This window comes from Taudactylus pleione, unplaced genomic scaffold (assembly GCF_031769625.1).
Source record: "Taudactylus pleione unplaced genomic scaffold, aTauple2 ptg000454l, whole genome shotgun sequence".
Lineage (NCBI taxonomy): Eukaryota > Metazoa > Chordata > Amphibia > Anura > Myobatrachidae > Taudactylus > Taudactylus pleione.
The window spans coordinates 18,058,156-18,084,920 of record NW_028284856.1 but is presented as its reverse complement, the minus strand read 5'-3'; the positions used below and the strand labels follow the sequence as shown (position 1 = coordinate 18,084,920).

Below are 26,765 nucleotides of genomic sequence, written 5' to 3'. Positions count from 1 at the left end.
GGGCGTAAGAGACCTGCGCTAATGCACTTCTAGCTGCAAGTAGTGCACTGAGCTATACTACTTGTGTGCAGTAGTAATTACTGTCCTTAAAAGGGAAGCAGGGGACGCTGTTTGATTATGAAATACCGCGCTGTGTGTGCGCAAACTGTTACACTTCTCAGCATAGAGCTGCTAGCCCCCTTAGTCGTATAAGCGGAGTAGGCTGAAAGTCCGGTCAGTGCAGGGAATTCGGGGCGCAATCAAGGCTCCTGACACAAAACTGAGCATAAATCAATGTCTCTCCTGCAAGACAGGAGAGGGGCTAACGGGAGCACTGAAGTTGTGCTGCTGTGGCAGCAGCGTGACATCATACAGCGCTGCTTTGTATAACATAAGGCGATTAGCTCTATGCTATAGAGTAGCTAATAGGGAAGCCTGCTCAGCCCAGCCAGGAGTTGCGGGACGCGGCGTCTCCTCCTGATATTTAGATGAGGAGAGATGGTAATAGCTAATGCAGTGCTGCCAGCACATGGAGAACATACAAACACCACACAGAAAGGGCCGCTGCGGGATCAGAGCCTTGCGCTGGTACTTAAAGGCTATTAGCCTGTTACTATAGACTAGTTATAACAGGGAAGCCTGCTCTGAGGCGAGCTGCTAATTAGCCAAGGCAGTGCTTGTGCTTCCTCCCTTGCGGTGTACATGCTATGCTGGTACCTGTAGTACTTCTGCAGTGGATGCTTCCATGTGCTGCAGAACAAGCTGTAGCATAGGGACACCAGCTCCAGGACTGGCCGGCTGCACAGGACAGGCAGCTGCTGTGTGTAATATCTCCCTGATGGGACACGCATGTGCCTGCCTACCTCGTAAGCTGGAGATACCCTAGTGTATAGCGTGTGTACAGGGTGGGAGGGTGCGCGGTGCAACGGGGATCTAAACGCTGTCATCGCGCCACTCCCCATAATCAGAGACCCGGACACTGACCTAAGGTGATGTTTAGTGGGGGAATTGAACCCCAGACCTTTTGGATGCTGTGCTGGAGCTCCTATTTGGCGTCCGCACGCGGCGGCCGCTCAGCGCGCCTACCCCAGCACTACATATGTACTCTGTAGCGAGGAGGTCCCGGACCCAGCCGGTTTCAACTGCGAAGCGCCTTATATATGGCAGAAGAGGGAGAGCCCGACTAAGACGGCGCCGCTAGATAAGCAGGACGCGCCATTCGGAATGGGCGGCTGATGCTATGGCCGCCGGTAATAAGCTCCGCCCCCGCTAGCCACTGCACTGTCCTGTCAGCGTTACATGAGTAACTGGCCGACTAGGGATAAGCCCGAGACCCGGACGCTGCCTGTGAGGGCCGCGGCGGGTGCTGGAAGGGGCCATTAAGTAGCGACAGCCACTGCAGTGCGTTCTTTTGGACCACTTAGCACCTGCTGTTACCCGATAAGGGACTCGGGTGCGTGCGGGGGGATGGTCGGGTCTCCTAACAGTGACATGTTATGTCACTGAGCCCAGCTATGCATCCACTGCTCCTGCTATCAGCAGCAGTGGTTATACTTACAACTGCTGCGGCCGGGATGCTGGGCTGAGGGGGCGGCGTGGAACCCGGTCACATGCCGCTGTCAGCAGTGGCGGGTCCTCGCAGGGTCGGATGACTCCAGTATGTGTGCCCCCTCCTTAGGGTCACCGGACACAGGCTGCAGTAGCCGTGTGGTGCCCTTCCCGGCGGCTCCCCCGTAGCAGGCAGACTGCCACAGTAAGCAGCCTGCCTGTCCTCAGTGCTTGTAATAATAGCTAAAAATATAAATATATGAGAAAGGCTGGAGACAGCCTGATGTGCGACCGGCTCTCTCGGGCACATTCTAAAAACTGGGGCTGATGGGGCATAGAGGGGGAGGAGCCAGTCACACTTCTAAATTATTTAAAGTGCCAGGCTCTGCTCTACCACCGTCTATACCCCACTGTCTTGAACTCCAGTGTCCCCTAGTGGATGAAGGAGAAAATACATTAACAGTCAAACATACAAACAGTCAATGCAATATAAGGCAATAAATGCTCAACAAACCAGCCCCAACAGGGAAGGCAGGAGCAATAATATATAACCTGACCACTGAGGGCAAGGAATACAGGGAGACCGGGAGCCTGTACTCTCCAAGATCAGCTGAACTGCAGGCACTGAAAAAATGGCTGCCCAGCATCTGTGAGGGAGGGAGAGAGAAGGAGAAATTACACTGGAACAGACTTCCTTTTAAGAGGAAAAGCGTCAAGGGGCGGGGGTGGAGCCAGCGAGGAGAGCCTACCTTCCCCTTCAGGCATGACTCCAGGGCAATGGTCACCCAAAGCGCCCAGCTGCCTGCTGCCCTGGTGGTCTTGGGAGGATGCGGAAACTACCTAGGCCACCCCCTGCCTGCACCATTGTCGTCTCCCATACCAGCGGTGATTAGACAAGGGAGCCGCACTTACCTTCCGCTGGCTGCGGCTTGGAGCTCCACCGAGACTAGAGCATCCAGCAGAGGACCCTGGCACGTCGCCAGCGCCGTGGCCGCTGGGTGATGGAGCAGCAGCATTGCCTACTCAATAGCACAAAAAAAAAAAAAAAAAAACTACAGCTACCACAGTGTGCCTCATCGCAGGCACCAACACAAAAAACTGAAGTGGCCTGTGGCTGGGGGCTGGATATAGGTGGAAGGGGGAGCCTGGGCTGTGTCTAACAAAGTTAACTGTGTGGTGCCCAGACTCCTTTCCACCAACCTATACCCAGCGTAAAGCCTGTGTGCCCTGTGGTGGAAGAAGAAAATCTTAGGTAAGCATACTACAGGGTCTCATTACCTTGTACTCTCCGAGGGCAAAGTGACAGGCTGCTAGCTGGATCAGAGACTGTTGCTGCTCTAGGGTCCCCTGACTCATGATCTGTTGTGGAGGTGAATGAGATCCCTGTAGAGCTGCCATGAGGTGAAGGCTGTTTATCGCTTTCTTATGTTGCCCCTTATATAAGAAAAGTACACAACAAACATCAACCTCCAGTCACTAGGAGACAAACATTTGGCTAAAAGGTTGTTTATTAGAAATAAAATAAAAACCTGTAACTAGGTCTATTTGAACTGGAGGACTGTTACTTATGCACTGGCCCACTAGCAACATATCACAGTGACACTGGGAAAAGCAGGATTATTCTAGCTAAAACTGACATGTTCCAGTTGATACATATGGCAAAACTATTACACCTGGATTACCGTAATCTGACGCAATAGGTCCTATAAGGGCAATTACGGGAAAGCCACATGATATATTTTCTTGCATATCTTTGTGGGCTGCAAATGAAAATCTGTGATGTTTGTGGGCGCGTGCTGCCAGAGAAACAATCAGAACACCAGCAACTCACAGCTATCACTTTTAATTGAATTGCCCCCTACAGATGTGTCCTCATACACTATTGCTGTTTTTTCGGCAAACAGCCCGTCATGGTGCACAAAGTCGCTTACACTAAGCATATTTTTCACCCGAAAATGAGTCTTCGTCTCAAACGTATGCGGCCGCAACTGCTTTCCATGCCAAGGTCCGTTGCACTTCATATACAGACTCAGTCGCACACAGATATACAAGTATCACATATGAAATGAATCAGTGAAGTCTCGGGAAGCAGTTTGCATCTAATGGTGCATACACACGGTCAGATTTGTCAGATGAACGATTTGAACGATCTGACCAACGATTTGAACTAAGAATGATTTTTTACTACATTAAAATTAATGGAATCGTCCAAATCTGACTGCAAATACGTCAGATGTCGGATATCGTTATCTGACCATCGGGAACGCACATCATTCAGACATGTCAGATTTTCCTTCAGATATGAACGATTTTTTAAATTGTTATCGTTCAGATCTGAAGAAAAATCTGACCATGTGTATGCACCATAAGACACATTTTTGGGGGCGAAAAAGTGTTGCATGGCATGTTGAATGATAACTCATCCGCGTAACTGTTTTCCAAATATAGTAAAACACATTACAAAAACTATTTTTGTACATTTCTAGATGCTGAATGAGCGTTCTTAAGATACGTATAATATGTAACTCTTTGAAACAAGAACTTGCCTACCTGATAGATAACCATATCTGTGAGGAATATCCTTAACCACAGCCAGGTGTCTGTCTTCCATGGTAAGCAGATCCTGGAGAACTCTACGTATTCAAAGGAAGACAGAGGAGATACTATTTATAAAAAGGGAGAATAGACTGCTATGACAGAGATCACAATTGTGTGTGTATGAGGTTTCTCCTTAAAAGGAGATCAATCACCAAAAACAGACAAAAGATTATGAGCGTTTAAAATAACACATAATTATTGGAAAAACAGGTGGGGAGATGTATTCTAGCGGCACGTATTGTTACCGAGGTGAAGCAGGAAGCACTACCGACGTCTGCCGGAGTGTGAGAGTGAAAACTCCCCCCTCCGGCGATCCCTGCCAGAGCCCACAGCGCATCAGCCTAGTGCTGATGCACTGTGTCTCCCTTCTCGGCCGGCAGCACTAGGCAGGTGCGAAATCACGCAAGCACTGCTAGATCTCACGTGCACCCCGGAGGCGGCAGCTACCGCAGCCAGGGACAGTGCTATCCCTGCTGTGGTGATAGGGGAATGACAGCTGCAGCTGTTGGAATGGTAAGTGCCACTGATCATTGACACATTGGGGGCACAGCGGCACTCTATTTTGTAGATAGCAGCTCCGGTAATGACGGGCACATAGCATTTACCACCCAACCCCACATTAATACATGGGGGAAAAGCAGATAATACATCTCCCCCGATATACTTTGAATAACGCACAACACATTGCACTCTGATTAAGGTTTAGTAAAAGGTTGTTGCAGTGGCACCGGCATCTCATCTAACAGCATCTTAACGTTGCAGCAGCACTAGCATCTCATCTAACGGTATCAAAGTGTTGTGGCAGCACCAACATCTCATCTAATGGCATCTTTGTGATGCATCAGCACCAGCATCTCATCTAACAGCATCTTAGTGTTGTGGCAGCACCAGCATCTCATCTAACAGCATCTTAGTGTTGTGGCAGCACCAGCATCTAATCTAACGGCATTTTAGTGTTGCGGCAGCATCTCATCTAATGGCATCTTATGAAGCATACAAACAGTCAGATTTTTCTTCAGATCTGAACGATAACAAATTTTATCTTAAGTAAAATCTGACATCTGTCAGATGAACGATGCGCGTTCCCAATGGTCAGATAACGATATCAGACATCTGATGTGTTTGCAGTCAGACTTGGACGATTCCATTCATTTTAATGCAGTCAAAAATAGTTAAAATCTTTGGTAAAATCGTTCATCTGACAAATCTGACCGTGTGTATGCTCCATTAGTGTTGTGGCAGCACCAGCATCTCATCTAATGGCATATTAGTGTTGTAGCAGCACCAGCATCTCAAATAATGGCATATTAGTGTTGTGGCAGCACCAGCATCTCAAATAATGGTATCTTAGAGTTGCGGCAGCACTAGCATCTAATCTAACAGTATCAAAGAGACCCCACTGATAGGAATAAGAATGTGTTTAATCAACCTGAGAGCAAGATACACGAATTAATATAAAGGCCGGTATCCAATTAGCCCAGATATATTTTTTGGGACGAAAACAAGGATTTTTCGCCAATAATCCCTGTTTTTCACCAATTTTTTTTATCACTATCTTATTTGTTCGGGAGAACAAATAGGATTATTCGGCCCAAAAGACTTTATCCATGATAAATTCATGGACCTATGTGTGTCTTCACCATCACGGTGACAAAAACACAGAACTTTTCAGGGATTATTTTTCAGGACTTATCAGGTCCCGGACAAACGATTCCTGATAAGTGCCGGCGTCGGGCCGGACTCCGGGGCTAATTGTATAGCGGTGATTTACCGCTGCTACTTGGATACTGGCCCATGTGTTTATATGAATCATTTAATCATAATACAACAAATATTAATTGGTTAATATATCAAATTGAAAATAAATACCAATGTTGTACATGCCATGAAATGTAATGCGATTTGAAAAGTTTGAATTGATTTCATGAATAATAAGAGTAATGTTTGAGCACAAAATACTGTCGGTCCTTGTTCTTAAAGTAAACTATATTAAGATGAAAAGTAACATTATCAAAGTATCTAAATCTGTCTATTCAGTAACTTTATATTACATGTGAAATAAAACAAAAAAGCCATACAAGCACTAATCTACAACAATGAACACTATGGCCCATATACAATTAGAGGCGAAAAGTTTAGCCTGTCCGACTTTCCGCCTGTTTCAGAGCGGAAAGTTTACGTGCGCGTCCTCGCTTTTCTCCCTATTCAATTCCTAAATAAGCGAAAACGGAAAGCTGTGAATGCGGAACAGGAAATTACTGTCAGAATTGGGGAAATCAGTCTGTACCCCCCCCAAAAAAAAGATGCACTTACATAGGGAATCAATGTACATGTGTACTAATAGCCCTAATAAAAGTGTTTGGGGTACTTAAGTTAGTTAAATTGCTTCTTATTAGCATCTTTGCACAAGTGGTGAAGAATGGCATAAAGCAGTATTTTTTGGTGAAAGAGAGTAGTCCAGTCAAATTTGGGGTACTTAAAAATGGCTACTAGCATATTTTAAGGTTTCTAAAGTGAACTTTAAAAAAAATAAAAAAAAACACGTCAAAAACGCACCTGCAATCCCAAAAACACCTGACCCATCCTTGCAGACCCTTTCGGGGGGGAAGGGGGGGGAGGACTGTCTCAAGGAGTCGTTTCCCCACGTTTGCACCCCAAAATAACTATTTTCCACTTTTTTGTACTGAGTTTCCGCTTAGGCGAAATCATCCTGGAATTGAATATGGAGATACTTTGAAAACAGGCGCAGAGACCGAATCCGCGGAAACTTATCTCCAAACGGCACTTTACACCTCTAATTGAATCTGGCCCTTAATGGTAATGATCTATGTATGGACTTTTTTTTTACCTTTGTCAAGGGTATCCGATGAGTGCAATAGGTCCCAACATTCTCTCGCCATCTTAAAGCTCTCAAGGACCTCAGTAGGATTTGCAAGATCATTCTTATTAACTACCACATGGCGATTTCGACCTTTTCCAGATAAGTCTTCGTCATCTGAACTCTGGAGAATTTAAAGTAGTATACATTATAGAAAACTGCCAAAATAAGAGTCATGGTACACTTACCATTGATAACTCTTTTCTTCGGGTCCATAGGGATACCTTGGGGATAATGCGGTTGGAGTGATCCAAGCACCAAACAGTTAAAGCTTTCAACTCCCAGGATGCCTCTGGTCCTCCTCCACATATACACCGCCCATGGCCACAGACATCCATTTTCGTAAACAAGCCCAAGGCAGGAGAAGGAAAGAGGAGAAGGAAGAACAATCGTACACCAGAAACACTTTCATACAAGATGAGGGAATCTGAGAACGAAAAAAAAATTCCCAATGCAGCCAGGTGTGTCAGGGTGAGGGCCCTGTGGACGTCGAAGAAAAAAAAAAGAGATATCAATGGTAAGTCTACCACAACTCTTATGTTCTTCAGGTTCCATAGGGATCCACAGGGATACCATGGGGATGTCCTAAAGCAGTTCCCATAGGATGGGGACGCTCGTCGCCCAAAGGAAGCATCCTGAGAGGCAAAAGTATCAAAGGCATAGAACCTGAGAAAAGTGAACAGAAGACCACGTGGCTGCCTTGCACAACTGCTCACAGAGGCACCAAGACAAAGCGCCTATGATGGCCCTACAGACCGAGTAGAATGTGCTGTCACCGTATTTGGAACAGGGAGATCAGCCCGTGTGTATACCTGAGAGATAGTCATAAGTAACCATCCAGCCATAGACTGTTAGCTAGCTATCCTCGTTTGTGAAAACCATATATTAAAAAAAAAAAAAAAAGTGTATCTGATTTTCTAAAAAAAAGAGTTTGTACGCTCCACATAGATAAAGAGAGCACAAACTACATCCCAGGAGGCTTCACCTAAAGCGAGGTATGAAGACTAAAAAGCTGGAACCACAAACTCTTCATTCACATGAAAATGGGACACTACCTTAGGAAAGTAACCTTCCCTTGTGCGGAGAACAGCTCTATGCTGGTGAAAAATCAAAAATGGGGAGAGACAAGAGAGCACTGTCAAAATAGAGACTACTGCCAAATCACAGACTCTGCGTGCAGAAGAGATAGCGAGGAGAAAAAGTGTCTTCGCTGTCAACCATTTTAAATCTACAGAGTCCAGAGGTTCAAATGGGGGAGCTTGTAGCCCCTTGAGAACCAAAGACAAATCCCACGGTGCTACCGGTGGGACAAAAGGAGGCTGAACTCTGAGAACTCACTGAAAAAAAATTCTAACATTGGTAAAGAAGCAATCTTTCTCTGGAACCATACGGGCAGTGCAGAAACCTGCACTCTCAAAGTGGCCAGATGGAGACCAAGGTCCAATCCAGCCTGGAGAAAAGCCAGTACCCGGGAAACCTTAAACACCTTAGGGTCATATTCTCTGGACCCGTACCTGGGGACCTTGTGGTTGTGATGTGATGCCATGAGGTCTATGTCTGGTAGTCCCCATTTGTTCACCAAGAGTTGAAAAACTCCCGGATGGAGAGACCACTCTCCGGCATGTATGTCCTGACGACTTATGAAATCTGCTTCCCAATTGAGAATGCCCGGAATGAATATGGCAGAGATAGCCAAAAGATGACGTTATGCCCAAATCAGAACTCTTGTCACTTCCCTCATGGCTGCATGACTTTGCATGCCTCACTGATGATTGAGATAGGCTACTGTTTTCACGTTGTAGGCAGGAGGAGGAAGGGAGGAGGAGGATGAAGGAGGAGGATGGAGGAGGATGAAGGAGGAGGATGAAGGAGGATGAAGAAGGAGGATGGAGGATGAAGTAGGAGGAGAAGGAGAGAGAGAGAGAGAGGGAGAGGGATCCTCTGAGATCTTATTAGATGATACTGTCCGTTCCACCTGGAGAGAATAAATTTTTGCAGAGGCCTGGAATGGCACTGAGCATACCCCACCATGTCGAAGGTGGATACCATTGACCCCAGGACCTGCATTGCCGACAGAATGGATACCCTTCGCTTGTGTACTAGCAATAATAGAGCCGCAATCTTGTCCTCTGGCAGAAACACTCTTGTGCCTGAGAATCCAGAAGTGCCTCCAGATGTACCATCTGCTGTGTTGGAGAAAGAGAGGATTTCTTCAAATTGATGATCCAGCCGTGTTTCTCTAGACAGGCAATGGTGAGTTGGAGAAGGTGTTGTAAAACAACTGGAGACTGTGCCAATACCAAAAGGTCATCCAGATATGGTAGTATTCTGATTCCCCGACGCCTGATATAGGCCGTCATAACCGCCATTATTTTGGTAAAGATCCGAGGGGCTGTAGATAGACCAAAGGGCAGTGCCTGAAACTGGTAATGTTATTGCAGGACAGCAAACCGTAGAAATTGCTGGTGGGATGGCTTAATAGGCACATGCAGATACGCATCCTGAATGTTCAGGGTAACCATAAAATCCCCAGGCTCCATTGCCAAAATAATTGACCAAAGAGTTTCCATACGGAACTTGGGTACACGGATAAATTTGTTGAGGGTTTTCAGATTTAGAATAGGGCGATGAGACCCATTCGGTTTCTGAACCAAAAATAGATTGGAATAATAACCCCTTCCTTCTTGCAACACAGGAACCAGGATTATTACCCCTGCCTGCAGCAAGGAGTAAATGGCTTCCTGAAGGGCCAAGGCCCTGACCACATCCGATGGAGGATTTCTGCAAAAAAACTTCTGGGGAGGATGCCTCCGGAAAGTGAGGGCATACCCCTGAGAGACCACTTCTCGGACCCAGGCATCTGTTTGATGCCAGTAATCTGCAAACTGAAGAAGTCAGCCCACCACCCACCCTGGGATCCCCCAGGAGGCGGCCCACCCATCAGGCCGAGGGTTTGTAGTCCGGTTAGAAGCTGGACGTCTGGCCAGCCCAGACCTATTAGTTTGTCATCTGGTTGTCCTGCGAAAACAAGACGGCCTGGAAGAATCCTGTTCCTGTGCTCGTCCCCGAGGACGAAAGAACCAAAAAGAACACTGCCTAGACTTTAATGTAGTCTTAGATGGCAGACCTGCAGATTTTGAAGCTGCCAGGGTAGCTATTATCTTATCTAACTCTGCTCCAAAAAGTATATCTCCATAGAAAGGTAAGGAGCCTTCTTTGACCCTGTGTATCAGCTTTCCAGGACCTTAACCAAAAGACCCTACAAGCCACCACTGAGGCTGCCGCTGCGAAGAGTCCATCATCTATTGCAGCTCCTCCCAAATAGGAGGCTGCTTCCCGTATGTGGGAGATATATGTGAGCTGTTTTCTGGTAGCAACTGGTAGAGAATCCTCCAAAGTCCCCGTCCATTCTTCAACCGTTTGGCTACCCAAGCCCCAGCCATAGCTGGACGAGTAACAGCTCCGGATGCTGAAAATATTGCCTTAAGACATGTTTCAATTTTCCTATCTGTGGGATCTTTGAGAAAAGAGGCTGACGGAATAGGCAACGTAGCATTCCTGACTAAGTGTGTCACATGAGCATCCACAGTAGGAGGGATTTCCCACTTAGTACATTCAGAAGCTGGGAAAGGATACAACGATGCTAATCTTTTAGTAACATAAAATAGTTTATCCGGGTTACCCGCATGCCTCTTCTGTAAGTTCAGTGAGTTGCTCGGATTTAGGAAACTCAGCTTTTACCACCTTCAGGTGTTTAAACACTGGAGCCTTCTTACTAGAAGCTGGTTCATCATCCTGTATATCTAGGATTGATTTAACCGCCCTCACCAAAGAAGGAACATCCACTGTAGAAGGATGGTCCTCCTCTCCCAAGCTAGACCTCGAAGAAGAACCCTGCTCATCATCCGATTCCGTCGATGATGCGTCTGAATCCATATGCTGAACAGACCGATAAAAAGATAACTTCTGTTTAGGCGCCTTAGTGACTACCGGTCTGCTCGCAACAGCTGACTGCGCCATACTCTGACTTGAACGGGCATGAGCATCCATCCAGGATGGATGTATAGGAGGGGCAAACATAGCATGCTGTGGGTACCCCATACAAGGAGGCAGTGTGGGAGTAGCCATACCATCCACAAACTGCTTCATTACCTGAGACAAGGAGGACACCCACGATGGCTCCTGTACAGGAACTGGTAAACTGGACTTGTGAGGTGGCTCTTTATAACAGACAGCACATAAACCATCCTTTATAAAGTCCTTAGAGGACAAGCCCGCCAAACAAGCTTTACATGAAACCAGAACAGGGGCCTTCCCCCTCCTGATTCCCTTACATTTTTTACATATCAATTATAAAGGTAACAATGCAAAGAAATGTAATGTGTCAGCCTTCACAAATAACAAGTAAATGTGAAGTATAAAAAAAAATAAAATATAACCCACACACCTGCAACAGAGGGATGAGGAGAAAAAGTGTTAGAAATAAAAGGCAGTATCAATACAGCAGCTAGCAAACAGTTACATACAATGCAAATGCAATTTAGTTGCAATGGGCTCTGAATCAACGACTCAAAACATGATGCCTGGTAGGATATAGAGCACTATATACCTAACCCATGGGAAAGGTATACAGGGAGACTGACCCAAAACCTCCGGAGACCAACAGCTACAACAGCGCACCAATAGTGGACTGTGAGCGTCTCATATACACGAGGCAGATAGGAGGAACGAACCAGATGATCGCAAACCTCCGAAGGAACTGCGTCTGGGTCGGAGCTGCCGGGGGAGAGCCTACCTTCCCTAAGCTGCATCAACCAGCCAGGTACACTGGCCTCATGGCAGCAGAAGCGTCTGCTGCCGGTCCCTGGCATCAGACGATAAGGCTCTGGTGGTCTAGTGAGAATGCGGACGCTCCGGGCCATCACTGCAGCAGCTTCCGGTGAGTCTCCGGTGACTAAAGCAAGGGCTGCTGCACGCAATTCCCCGTAAGCGAGGAATCGCCTTACCTGACATCTCCGTGCGTCAGGTTGCAGTATGGGCCCCAGCATAGCTGCTAGCAAGCTCTGTCGTGACCCGACAAAATCACCAGAGAGGTTACTGGTGTTGCAGCCCGGCAGAGGTCGATGGAGTCGCAGTGTACGAGTCATAATTCAAACGCTCAGCACTGCTAACTCAAAACAAAGAAAAATAAAAGATTAGGACTGCCTGAGCAGTCCCGTTACAAAGGTGCGTCTGAATCCTGCAACACCAAATGTACAACTGAATGCCTGAGGCCAAGGGCAGGGTATATGTGGAGGAGGATCAGAGGCATCCTGGGTGCTGAATGCTTCAACTGTTTGGTGCCTGGATCACTCCAGTTACATTATCTCCATGGTATCCCTGTGGATCCCTATGGAACCTGAAAAAGAAAGACATGTAAGATAATTCTAAAGTATTTACGCATAGGACACACATCAAGTTCCTGGACAAGAAAGTACAGATGTGTCCTCACCTAGCCTTAATATGCCATGTGGCAAGAGACGCCTGGCATGAGTGAGCCGCCAGGTCCTTTGCAACTTTGCTAGTGTCAAGCATCTTTTACCCCCAAAATGCATCTTTATTACAATGCTTCAATTTTACATTCATTCAACAATTAAAAAACATGACCGCGCAAAGCACTAAAGGGGAGATGTATCAAGCCATGGAGAGATAAGGTGTAGAAGTTGCCCAAAGAAACCATTCAGCTTCTGTCATTTCATAGACTGTGCTAGATAAATGACAGTTAAGCCAAGTATACACTATTAGGGGTATTCAATATGGAGCGAAAACTCAGTTTTTGTGATGTTTTCGCACAGATGACGTCATTTTCGGAGGTTTTGGTTTTACACCGTATTCAATTTCAAAGACTTTTTGCAGGTTCAACGAGCAGGTTCATAGCTCGTTCGTTGGTCGTGTATTCGTTTTTTTGGGTTTTTTTGCCAAGTATGTGGATTACTGCGGAGACCAGCGCCAGGATAGAGGTGAGTATGATTTTTTCTTTGCAGGGCCATGTTTTTTGGAAATTCTACTTGGACAAGGGGACCGAACATCTGGTATAGGTAAGTATGTGTGAATGGGTAGGTGTGTGTAATTTTAGTGTCTTATTTTAACTATTTATTTTACAGTGAAATTACAGGTGCCGCATGTCTGCAGGCACTTGTAGTTCCACAAGTGCAAAATGGCAGGCATGCTGGCACTTGTAGTTCCACTGTAAAGTACAATAGTGTTACATTATTTGGCCCCCCTATTACCCCCATACTCACCAAGCAAGGGGTATGGGGAAGAGCCCCAGGCTTCAGCATAAGCCTGTGGTGCTCGGGAGAGGGGGGACCCTTTTTGGGGGGGTACCCGACTCCCCCGAGATCACCGGCTTGCGCTGACCGACTTGGGGTGTAATGCTTTGGACCTGGAGCCCCAGTGATTGGGTCTCTGGGCTGTGGTATTACACCCTGGTCGGTTGGGTCTGGTGCTGGTCTTAAATATAGGGGGTACCCCACATCTTTTTTGCCCCCTATATTTAAAACCAGCACTAGTCCCTGCAGCCTGGTGTTGGTTTCAAAAATACGGTGGAACCCTACACATTTTGTTCCCCGTATTTTTAGAAACCACCACTGGCTGGCAAGCCTGGGGCTGGTTTGGCTTTTGGGGGGGGGGGGACGGGACCTTATGTCATTTTTATTGTAAATTTTTGCTACTTTTTTTTTTACAGGTTCAATAAAAACGGGAATTTTCGGGAAATATTCTAGGGACCCCCCTAAAGATGTGTAGACATGGGGGATCACTATGGGTACCCCCATTTTTAACTACTGAAGGAAGTCGGGGTTTCTAATAGCGAGGCAGGAAAAAACACCTGCCAAAGCTATGTAAAAACCAGACTTTCTTTTGCAGGCAAAAATAGGGGTACCTATAGTGATCCCCCATGTCTGGACATCTTTAGGGGGGTTCCAGGCATATTTCCGGAAAATTCACGTTTTTATTCGTTAATGGGGTCAAGGGTCATTTCTAAAAATACAGGGATAATTTTTCAATTCACTACAGCAAGTGAAAAAAAGTGCAGAATTGGGGTTTGGGGGTGCAGGCTTATAAAAAATAGCCTGTACTTTTTGGAATGTCCCCTTAAATGGAAATGTTTAAAAAATCGGGTCACCCTAAAAAAATATAAAAAAAAAATTGTTGTGAAAATATAAAAAAAAGGGAAAAAAAATGAAAAAGTAACGAAATTAATTCTGGTGGGGTCCCCAAGTATGTGGCAGGTGTTTATTTCATTGCGCAAAGTAGCGGCAGGTGCATTTATGCCGAATTTTTTAAAAATAACTTTAGGGACTTAAAAATATGCTAGTACCCATTTGCATGTACCCCAAATTTGATGAGACCACTTTTAAAAACGAAAAAAAAAGCTAAATGCTCTTCTGCATCACTTCTTCAAAGTCGGGAAAAAAACACCTGCCGCTGCTATTTAAAAACCCCAACTTTCTTCTGCAGGCAAAAAACGGGGTACCCACAGTGAACCCCGAGGTCTGGACATCTTTAGGGGGGTCCTACAATTATTTCCCAAAAATTCCCATTTGTTTTCGCTGATCCAAGTATCGGCGGGTCCCGTTTTCGACGATTTCATATTGAATACAGGGATAAGCGGGAGCGCGCGCGGTACTTTTTCGCCGGCAAAAGCTCCGATGTGCAGCGAAATCTTCGATGGCGAGGTTAACGTTTCATATTGAATACCCCTCTATACATTTATTGGACCGATCAGCACTATAATTGTATAGTGTGTCTGCAGGAGCGAGAGCCTATAAACTGTTTAAAACTCTCCTCCATCAGTCAGCTCAGGTAGTCAGGAATCTGATGAGCAGCACATGCTATCTCATTCCCGTCCTCCTGATCCAGTGAAGGCCACACACATTGAGCTAAAAAACGCTCAGTGTGTATAGGTGCACACCGATCCGATAATCGTTCTGTCGGGTCAGAGTGTATCAGATCTGCAGAATTTATCTGCTAGTGTGAACCAGGCATTAGAAGCTGATTGGTTGTTATAGGCAACTTGTCCACTTTATCTCTCTTCAATGCTTGATATATCTCCCCCTGAATGTGTACAAAACTCAATTGTTAACTGTTGGCACAGGACACAACTACCCTGAGGATTTCCATGCACCACTGAAGCTGTATCCTACAAAACTACCAAAAAAGATCATCTACACATTTACAAACACTAGTTTTCTCACTATGATGGTTTGAAATGAGAGATGGTGATATGTTATTAGATCACTAGGACAGTTTATCCATCTTCCCAAAACTTCCTACCTGGAATGGTTAAATGCTGTAATTGGTATTGCCTACTTCACACTATAGCTATTCTATTAAAGGACCATCCACAGCACATACTCATTCCAACGTATCATTTTATAATATTAGGTCAATGCAGCATTAGATACAAAATTTCCTACAAGTTTTTCTCTCAAAGATTACTAAAAATGTACCATTGTTTTCTCTCTGGTCTCCGCAAGTTTCCTTCTCTTGTGAATGTGCTTTCCAGTAGCAAGCTCAACTTCACTGAAGACATTTGGTATGTCCTCCAACAGGACAATGGGCACTTGACTTGGAGTGTTTGGTCCTACAACACAATGCATTCAAATAAATAAGGTACTGTAAATGTATATACTGTAAAGCAGATAAAGAAGATTCAGAAAAGGAGAATTTCACCTTGCTAGAGAGTACATGTGAAGTGCAAGCTCTTTTTTAATAAATGGAAAATATTAAAAGTCCTCAGTTAACTTGTGACACTAGAAGCACACAATTAGGTTCTCTTTTACCAGGGACAACAACATAACTGAATATAGGGTAGATGTACTAAGCCTTGGAGAGAGAGAGATAAAGTACCAACCAATCAGCTGCAGTCATTTTTCAAACACAGCCTGTAAAGTGACCGTTAATAGCAGATTGGTTGATACTTTCTCTCTCTCTCTCCACGGCATAGTACATCTACCCCCTAAGTGTGCAAGTTTGTAAAACTATTCTATTTGAAAATACATTTAATAGTTTTAAAACGGACTCCACTTACAGATAAGTTCTTTAACTCTTGCAGCCAGAGGCCTGTGCCAAAATTGCACCTCAGGAAAGTTCCACCATTGTTTGCAGCTTCACCATGTGCATATTTTTATATTTCTTTTTCTTTTTAATTCCCCCATTCATACATTTTTAGACATTTTGTCTCCTACATGCATACCCATACGAAGGAGAGGGGATAGTCCTAGCTGGAGAGAAGGAGGACCTGACCTGAATGGGGGTAAATATGGAGGCTGAACGTGGCAAAGTGGTCAGGGCCAGATGGAGTAGCAGAGAGATGGGTGGGACAGGACAGAAGATCTGTCAGAGCGGGGCATGTAGCAGTGGATACAGAGGTTGGCGGAGCTAGGTAGACGAAGGTGACCTGGCATATGTAGAGTACCTTTCCTATTATATAGTTTACTAATACTACAAATTTTTACGTAAAAAATTTCAAAAAGGAGAGTTATGGTAAAACTTACCCTTGTTAACTCTCTTTCTTTGAAGTCCATAGGGTCCACAGGAGAGATAATGGGGTGTAGGGGCGACTTGGAGGATCGGACACCAACAGCAAAGCTTTTCAATCCCAGGATGCTCCGGTACTTCTCCCTACACACTACCCACACCTGAGGGCAACTCAGTTTTGTTAACAAGCCCAAGGCAGGAGCAGGAGAGGAGAGGAGAGAAGGAAAACTGGTACACTGAAGAATCACACTCTCGCCCAGAGAAGGAAACAAGTGATGAAGAGAAGTCACCCATAGAAGCCAGGTGTGTCAAGGCGGGCGCCCTGTGAACGCTATGGGACTTCGACGAAAGAGTTAATAAGGGTAAGTTTTACCATAACTCTCCTTTACTTCTTCAGGGTCCATAGGGCTCCACAGGGGAGACAATGGGGATGTCCCAAAGCAGTTGTTCAAGGGCGGGAACGCTCCTGAGCGTCGAGGAGAACCTTGCGCCCGAAGTAAGCATCCTGAGAGGCAAATGTATCAAGGGCATTAAACCTAAGACAGGTGTGCAGAAAAGACCAGGTGGCTGCCTTGCATAGCTGTTCAGCTGAGGCGCCATGCCGGGCTGCCCACGAGGGACCCACAGAGCGAGTAGAATGAGCGGATACTGAAACCGGCACAGGAGGGCCAGTCTGCGTGTAAGCCTGTGAGATAGTCATGCAAATCCATCTGGCCAGAGTCTGTTTGTAAGCTAGCCATCCCTTCTTGTGGAATCCATTTAAGACAAAGAGTGTGTCTGATTTCCTGATGGAAGTAGTACGGTCCACATAGATCTTCAGAGCACGGACCACATCCAAAGAGTCCTCACCTGCCGAGAGGTCTGGTGATTGATAAGTCGGAACCACAATTTCCACATTAAGCTGGAAACGAGACCCCACCTTGGGAAGGAAGCCCGGGCATGTACTAAGAACAACCCTGTCCCGATGAAAGATTAAAAAGGGGGAGCGACATGAAAGCGCCCCTAAATCAGATACCCAACAGCCAGATGCTATAACCAGAAGAAACAGTCTTCGCAGTGAGCCACTTGACATCCACTGATTCCAGAAGTTTGAATGGAGGTTCATGAAGTGCGTGGAGTACCACTGACAAATCCCAAGGAGCCACAGGAGTGATAAAAGGAGGTTGCATACGTAGAACACCTTGCAGGAAGGTGTGAACATCCAGTAGAGGAGCAATTCTGCGCTGGAATCAGATGGACAGAGCAGAGAATTGTACTTTTGGAGACGCTAGGCGGAGGCAGAGATCCAATCCAGCCTGAAGAAAGGCAAGTATTCTAGAGACCTTAAAAACTTGAAGGTCATAGTTTCTAGGAGCACACCATTGGAAATATGTATGCCATATTCGGTGTTAAATTCTGGCTGAGGCCGGTTTACGTGCTCTGAGCATGGTCTGGACCACAGAGTTGGAAAATTCCTTAGCCGTTAGGAGGGATGTCTCAAGTACCAAGCCGTTAAAGACAGTCGGGCTAGGTCCGGATGTAGACATGGACCCTGAGACAACAGGTCTACTCGTAGAGGAACGTCTATGGAGAGACTTTGAAGATCGGAGTACCAATGGCGTCTGGGCCAAGCCGGAGCTATAAACAGGACTGTACCCCCTTCCTGCTTGAACTTTCGAAGAACTTGAGGAAGCAGGGATATTGGAGGGAAGAGATACGCCAAATGGAAGGTCCACTTCACAGATAATGCATCCCACGAAGGCCGCGTTGGGGTCCCTTGTCCTGGCTCCATACACTGGAAGTTTGTGGTTGTGTCTTGAGGCCATGAGGTCCACATCTGGTAAACCCCATTTGTCCACCAGTAGTTGAAATACTTTTGGATGTAGAGACCACTCGCCTGCATAAATGTCATGACGGCTGAGGAAATCCGCTTCCCAATTGAGAATTTCTGGGATGAATACTGCGGAGATGGCTGGGAGATGGCGTTCGGTCCATGTGAGAATGTGGGACACTTCTGCCATTGCTGTCTGACTTCGAGTACCTCCTGGTGATTGAGGTAGGCCACTGCTGTGGCATTGTAGGACTGTACTTGTACTGGCCTGCCCTGAAGACTATCCTGTGCCAGAGTGAGAGCTCTGTAGACGGCTCGAAGTTACAGGTCGTTGATTGGTAGCACTGCCTCAACTGGGGTCCAGCGGCCTTAGGAGTGCTGGCCGGTCACTGCGCCCCACTCTCGGAGGCATGCGTCCGTTGGGAGGAGAGCACAGTCCAGGATCCAAAAGGGACGACCCCTGTCTAAATGGGATGTTTGTAGCCACCACACTAGGGACAGGCGAACCTCCAGAGAGAGGCCCATCATCTGGGATCTGAGCAGATGGGGTAGCCCATTCCTCCTGGAGAGGATCAGGTGTTGTAGGCGCCTGGAGTGAAACTAAGCAAACTCCACCGTGTCTAAGGTGGACCCAAAGTCTGCATTGCAGAGTGAATTGACCCTCTGCAACTGCGGAGCAATCTGCGCACTCAGTGCTGTATTATTAAGATCTTGTCTGCTGTTAGGAAGATTCTCTGAACCTGAGAGTACAGGAGGGCTCCCGAATGTACCAATCTTTGAGAAGGTGGCAGGGAAGACTTTTCCAGTTGATTACCCAACCGTGCGTTTGTAGAAAAGCAATGATTACCTGCAGATGGCAGTGAAGAATCTCTGGGGAGCTGGCCAACAGCACGAGATCGTCCAAGTATGGGAGTAGTCTGATCCCTTGTGACAAAGATAGGACGCATTAACTGCCATGACTTTGGTAAAGACCCGAGGGGCCGTTGAGAGGTCAAACGGCAGAGCCTGAAATTGGTAATGCTGTAGTATTGCAAACCGAAGATATTGTTGATGAGAAGGCGCTATAAGTACATGTAGGCAAGTGTCTTGAATGTCCAGAGACACCATAAAATTGCCAGGCTCAATAGCTATGATAATAGAGCGGAAGGTTTCCATACGAAACCTGGGCACCTTGATAAACTTGTTCAGAGATTTGAGGTTAGGCCGATGAGACCCGTTGAGCTTCTGACCTAAGAAAAGGGTAGAATAATATGAGATATGGTAAGAACTTACCCTTGTTATCTCTATTTCTACGAAGTCCATAGGGTTCCACAGGATACCTTGGGGTATAGGTGTGATGTCAGTCGCAGGGCACCAAAGAGTTAAGCTTTCAGCCTCCCAGGATGCACTAGGTCCCACTCCTATACCCCGCCCCCGAGCCAAGGCACCTCAGTTAGTTACCAAGCCATAGGCCGGAGGAGGAGAAGGAAGAGAGAGGAAAAAAAGATCTGGACACACACAAGAATCACATTCTCACCAGAGGGAGACGGAAAAACCGGTGACCAGAGCAAACCCATCTGCAGCACAGGTGCGACAGGGCGGGAGTCCTGTGGAACCCTATGGACTTCGTAGAAATAGAGATAACAAGGGTAAGTTCTTACCATATCTCATATTTTCTACTTCAGGGTCCATAGGGTATCCACAGGATACCTTGGGGATGTCCCAAAGCAGTATCCTTTAAGGGTGGGGACGCTCCTGTGCAGAAAGGAGAATCCGCCGCCCGAAGGAAGCATCCTGAGAGGCGAAGGTGTCAAACCTGTAATACCTCACGAAGGTATGGACAGAGGACCACGTAGCAGCCTTGCAGATCTGGACTGCAGAGGCACCATGTCGAGCTGCCCACGAAGGACCCACAGACCTAGTGGAATGAGCCTTCAGAGAAGGAGGAACCCGGTAGGCCTTCATGAAGATAAGCTTCAGAAATAGCCATACGGATCCAGGCTGCCAACGTTTGCTTTGAAGCAGGCCAACCCTTTTTACGGAAGCCATAGAGGACAAACAAAGCGTCCGACTTCCTAAACGAAGAAGTGCGGTCAACATAAGTCCTTAAGGCCCGCACAACATCCAAAGAGGCCTCACCCACGGAAAGACCCGGTGAGTTAAAGGCCGAAACAACGATTTCCTCGTTAACATGAAACTGGGAAACAACTTTGGGAAGAAACTCGGGCCGAGTGCGGAGTACTGCCCTATTCCCATGAAAAACCAAGAAAGGGGGTCTACAAGAAAGAGCCCCTAACTCAGAAACACGTCTGGCCGAAGCAATAGCCAGAAGGAAAACAGTCTTAGCTGTTAGCCATTTAAGATCCACTGATCCCAGTGGTTCAAACGGCGGTCCTTGGAGAGCCCTCAGGACCACAGCCAAATCCCAAGGCGCCACAGGTGGAACAAAGGGCGGCTGAATGCGGACAACACCTTGCATAAAGGTGCGCACATCCGGAATTGTAGCAATCCTACGGTGAAACCAGACAGACAGGGCCGAAACCTGTACCTTCAAAGAAGCAAGGCGAAGCCCATGATCTAGTCCCGCTTGCAGGAAGGCGAGAATCCGAGACAGACGAAACTCCCGCGGTGCATAACCTCTCGGTCGACACCACTGGAAGAACGTATGCCACACGCGATGGTATATCCTTGCGGAAGACGGTTTCCGAGCTCGCAACATGGTACGCACCACAGAGCTGGAAAACCCCCGGGACCTCAGCATGGCCGTCTCAACGGCCACGCCGTCAAAGACAGCCGAGTCAGGTCCGGGTGACGACAAGGACCCTGAGACAGGAGGTCCGGTCGTAGCGGCAACCGCAGAGGACTGTCCACGGACAGACCCTGAAGGTCTGAGAACCAGTGCCGTCTGGGCCACGCGGGAGCTATCAACAGGAGCGTCCCTCCTTCCTGTTTGAATTTCCGGATTACCCGTGGAAGAAGGGAGACCGGAGGGAACAGGTATGCGAACCGGAACGTCCACCGGACGGACAGAGCATCCACCAGAGACGCCCCTTCGTCTCTTGTGCGAGACCCGTACAACGGCAACTTGTTGTTGTGCCGGGACGCCCTGAGGTCGATCTCTGAAAGACCCCATCTGTCCACCAGTAGTTGAAAAACGTCCGGGTGCAGGGACCATTCCCCCGGATGAACGTCCTGGCGACTTAGAAAGTCCGCCTCCCAATTGAGCACTCCCGGGATGAAGACCGCTGATATGGCCGGAAGATTGCGCTCTGCCCAAACCAGGATCCGAGACACCTCTACGAGAGCCGCCCGGCTTCGGGTTCCTCCTTGCCTGTTTATGTGGTAGCGTTGTCCGACTGGACCTGTACTGGGTGACCCTGGAGAAACCGATGTGCCTGCTGGAGAGCATTGAAGACCGCACGGAGTTCCAAGATATTGATTGGAAGCTCCGCTTCTGTCGGCGTCCACCTGCCCTGGAACAGATGTGGACCCGAAACTGCTCCCCAGCCCCGAAGACTGGCGTCCGTTGTCAACAGGACCCAATTTGGAACCCAGAACGGACGTCCCTCGCTGAGGTGGGTCGTCTGTAACCACCAAGCAAGGGACAGGCGAACCTCCGGGGTGAACACAATCGTCTGGGACTTCAGAGACTGAGGCAGCCCGTTCCACTTTGACAGGATCAGGTGCTGCAGAGGTCTGGAGTGAAACTGGGCATATTCCACCATGTCGAACACCGACACCATGGAGCCCAGTAACCTCATCGCCGAGTGTAGAGACACCCTGCGGCTGTGTAGACAACTGCGCACCCTTGACTGTAAAGCAGAGATCTTTTCCTCCGTCACGAAGATCTTTTGCTGTCCCGAGTCCAATAAGGCTCCAAGAAGCAGAATCCTCCGAGACGGGATTAGAGTGGACTTATGCCAGTTGATTAGCCAGCTGTGCCGTTGCAGCAGGGCAATGGTCAGGTCCAAGTGGCGTAACAGGAGCTCTGGAGATCCCGCCACCAATAACAGGTCGTCCAAGTACGGCAACATGCGGACTCCCTGCAGCCGCAGAGAAGCCGCCATGACCGTCATCACCTTGGTGAAAACACGTGGTGCTGTCGCCAGGCCAAAAGGTAACGCCCGAAACTGGAAGTGGTCGCTGCGGATTGCAAACCTGAGGAACTGTTGATGGCGCAAAAGAATAGGGACATGCAGGTAAGCGTACTGTATGTCCAATGACACCATGTAGTCCCCAGGTTCCAGCGCCAGAATGATGGACCGTAGGGTCTCCATCCGAAACTTCGGTACCCGCAAAGACTTGTTGAGTGCTTTGAGGTTGAGAATCGGACGATACGACCCATTGGGTTTCTGTACCAAAAAAAAGATTTGAATAGAAACCCTGGCCCCTCTGGGAGAATGGAACAGGCACTATAACTCCAGCCTGGAGCATAGTGTGCAATACCTTCCGCAGCTCCGTAGCCTTGTTCCGGTCTGATGGTAGACCCGTGGTGAAGAATCGAGCCGGGGGTCTGTGCCGGAGAGGAGAGGGCGTACCCGTGGGAGACCACCTCCAGAACCCAAGTGTCTGTCGCAGTGACCGACCAACACTGGGCGAACTGCAGCAGGCGGCCTCCCACCCTGGGATCCCCCAAAGGGAGGCCAGGACCGTTAGGCCGCAGGCTTGTCATCTGGCTGGGGGGCCGGACGTCTGGTACTCCATGCCTGCTTCCGGGGCTTGACCGATTTCCTAGGGCCAGCCTGACGAGGAAACGACTGTGGTTTGGGCCTGCCCTGGGCCCTAGATGACCGAAAGGACGATGGTCCAGAACCAGAAGGAGCAGCGGCCGACGGGAGACAAGCCGATTTGGCTGCCGCCAGCGTGGCCACAATCTTATCCAGATCCGGACCGAAGAGAACTTCTCCGGTAAACGGCAACGCTTCCAGACCCTTCTTGGAATCTGCGTCCGCCTTCCAGGATCGCAGCCACAAGGTGCGACGAGCAGCTACCGCTGCTGAAGAAATTCTAGACACCAGAGTACTAATGTCTAGAGCCGCCTCGTTGATGTAGGTGGCCGAATCACGGAGATTGCCAATCAACTCCGCCTGTTCGGCCGGACAGTCGGAATCAAAAGAAGCCTCTAATGAATCCGCCCAGCGCTCCATCGCCCTGGCAACCCAGCAAATGGCCATAGCCGGCCGTGCTGCCCCCCCCGCAAGGGAATAAGCGGACTTCAGGCAGATTTCCACCTTGCGGTCCGTAGCATCCTTAAGGGAGGACATGGATGGCATCGGCAATGTGGCACTACGGACAAGACGGGTCACGTGAGAATCCACCTGTGGAGGGGATTCCCACTTTGCAAAATAATTATCCGCGAACGGATAAGCCACCGCCAGGCGTCTCTGCGGCTGGTATCTTTTGCCAGGCTGTTTCCACGCCTCCTCTAAATGGTCCACCAACTGACCCGAAAGAGGAAAGACTGTGGCATCGCCCTTCACGTCTTTGAAAAAGGCATACTTAGACTTAGCCGCTGGGGGAACTTTGTCCTCAATCACCAAGGTTGTGCGGACCGCCCGAATAAGTCCAGGAATATATACTTTGGACTTAGCATCAGCGTCCTTAGTATGGAGAGGTTCCTGATCGTAAGGATCCAGAATCTCCCCATCATCAGACGTCCCTTCGTCATCCTCATAAGGAGCGGACAGAGACGCCACCGGCCGTTTATGAGGCCTCATCACAGACTCCCCTTGCAACACATCCGACAAGTGCTGTACAGAACTCGTCAGGGAGTTAACCCACGCTGGCTCCTGAGAAACCGGGAGCGGGGAAATAGGGAGACTGTTGGGTACCACCAATTGTCGTGGGAAACCCTGCATGGGTGACGACACCACAGACTGCTGGGACAAACCCATCGGAGTAAACGCGGGCTGCGGAGCTAACTGGCCCACTAAAGCTGTTAGCGCCTGAGCGAAACAAGCCCAGGGCGGCTCCTGTACCGGTGCTGTAACCGTAAGAGGCCGCGCCATGGACAAACACTGCCGGCAAAGGCCCTCCGCGCTACCCTCCCCCTCCGCTAACGGTACTTTACACGTGGTACACTGTAGCCGGAGGGGAAAATCACTTTCAGACATGATGGCACCACGTATGTGACCCCTCTCACCAATTATATATTAAATAGGCGAGAGACCACCCTGCAGCACCGCACCGGAAGGGCTTAGCAGAAAAAACAGGGACAGTAATAAAGCTGACAGTCTTGAGAAGAAAAGTTACAGGCAGCAGCGCTAGCACAGTCACATACAATGCAAAGAAAATCAATTCCTGCACTAACAGCGCTGATCACTCAACTACACAGACACAGGGCCTGGTAGGACACAGCGCTGCATACACAGACCTGACCACAGCGTAGGAGAGGTATGCGGGGGGACGCAGACCACGATGCTTCCAATGCAGGCTTCCAGCAGCGTTCACCATGCTTCTGAAAAGATGGCCGCCGAGGAGCAGAGAGAAGGCTGGCCTGGGGGAGGAGCGCTGACACAGGGCCAGTCAGCACAGTGCAGAGAGGGCTGTGTGCAGCGGGGGAGGCGCCGGCTGTGAGACAGGGAAGGCGCGCTCCCCTGGCATGCATTTAACCCCTGGGACGCCGCAGCGCTACCGCTCTGCTGCGGTCCGCTGTCACAGGGGGCAGTGGAAGCGCAGGTTGGTCGCCTGGCTCCACGCTGCAGCCAGTCCCCAGGGAGCCCCCTGCCTGGGGACTTAGGACCATGTGATCAGCGGGGACCCACCGCGGGACCCCGCTGCTTACCTCTGTCCCCCTTGAATCCGCCCATGGTCCGGAACATCTGGGGTCACCGCTAGCTGTGACCCCAGATGCCCACCAGCATCCCCGGATCAGTACCGGCGTTCTGGTACCGGCGGGGTGTAGGGAAGACAGCATGGACGTCAGGACTGACTGTCCATGCTGTTCATCCAGATGTGCAGCCACAGCTGCATGAAGAAAAAAGCTTCAGGGGCTCTTCTAGCCCCCACTCCAACAGGTGCACCCGACTCCGGCCGGGCACCAAACTAAACTGAGGTGCCTTGGCTCGGGGGCGGGGTATAGGAGGGGGACCTAGTGCATCCTGGGAGGCTGAAAGCTTAACTCTTTGGTGCCCTGCGACTGACGTCACACCTATACCCCAAGGTATCCTGTGGATACCCTATGGACCCTGAAGTAGAAAATAGCCCTTGACTCGGGGACCGGAATTATTACTCCTGAAATCAGTAATGACTAAATGGCATTTCGGAGCAGCAGGGCTTTGCTTGTGTCCGATGGAGGTCCTATGCAAAAGAACTGCTGGGGGGAAGGGGGGGGTTGCCTGAGGAAGGATAGGGTATATCTGTGGGAGACCACTTCTCTTCTGACGTGGTCTGACGCCAAAACTAGGCGAATTACAGAAGTCGGCCTCCCACCCTGTCAGGCTGAAGGCTTAACCTCAGATATGGCAAGTGGACTTCTTGTAGCCTAGGTCTGTTGGGACCCAAGCTTGGAGGCCTTAGTCGATGCCTGATGCCTTGGAAAGGACGGACCTTTAAGTTTTCCTTGAGGACGAAATGACCGAAAGGATGACATCCGAGGCTTATATATGCAGAGGGCAGGAACGCCGTCTTGGCAGCTGCCAAGGTAGTCACAATTTTGTCTAGTCCTGGGCCAAAGAGGATATCCCCAGAATAAGTAAGAGACTCCAGAGCCCTTTTAGAGTCCGAATCTGCCTTCCATGAGTGGAGCCCAACAATAAGGCGGGTCACTACAGAAGTGGCAGATGCCTTGGAGGCTAGGAGAGCAATATCCATGCTTCACCTAAATAGGAGGCTGCATCTCTAATGTGAGATATGTAGGACAGCTGTTCCCTTGAAGCATCAGGGGGAAATGTCTCTTCTAGGGCCTCTGCCCAACTTTCAATGGCTTTTTTTACCCAGGCTCTAGCAGAACGAGTAATAGCTCCTGTAAGAGAGTATATAGATTTTAGACAAGCATCCATCCTTCTATCCGTAGTCTCCTTCAAGGAGGTTGCAGTATGGATAAGGTAGCATTCTTGACCAGACGTGTTACGTGGGAATCCACTGTTGGGGGAACTTCTCATATAGTGCAATCAGTATCGGGAAGAGGGCAAAAGGAACAAACTTTTAGGCAGTTGAAATCTTTTACTGTGCCTCGCTCATGTGATGAGATAGCTGGTTGAGTAAATGAGTGAGGAAACTCTGGTAAAACTACCTTTTGTCGTTTAAAAAATGGCTGTTTTGCCTTAGGAGTGGGTTCTGCCTCTTCTATTTGCAGAATAGATTTTACAGCTCTCACAAGTGCAGCTATATTGAATTTAGAGGGGGTCTCCTCGTCTCCCGATGGGGAGTCAGAGTGAGATAGGTCTGTGTCTTCTGCCTCCCCAGATGATACATCTGAATTTGATAGCTGGGTGGACTGGGAAGGTAACA

General features: G+C 48.5%; 1 protein-coding gene across 3 annotated transcripts in view; it reads right to left on the bottom strand.

The window, feature by feature from the left end:
- Positions 1 to 26,765, bottom strand: part of INTS10 (integrator complex subunit 10) — a 76,690-nt gene that overhangs the window by 27,341 nt on the left and 22,584 nt on the right. For all 3 annotated transcript variants that reach the window (XR_015869898.1, XM_088448415.1, XM_088448417.1), the window contains exons 9-12: positions 15,496 to 15,629; positions 6,974 to 7,127; positions 4,078 to 4,160; positions 2,806 to 2,961 (exon numbers count right to left, since the gene is read on the bottom strand). Coding sequence is in view for 2 of the 3 variants with exons in the window: in XM_088448415.1 (XP_088304541.1) it covers positions 2,806 to 2,961; positions 4,078 to 4,160; positions 6,974 to 7,127; positions 15,496 to 15,629 (527 nt within the window). In the remaining variant the exon portion in view is untranslated. The remainder of the gene's footprint in view (positions 1 to 2,805; positions 2,962 to 4,077; positions 4,161 to 6,973; positions 7,128 to 15,495; positions 15,630 to 26,765) is intronic.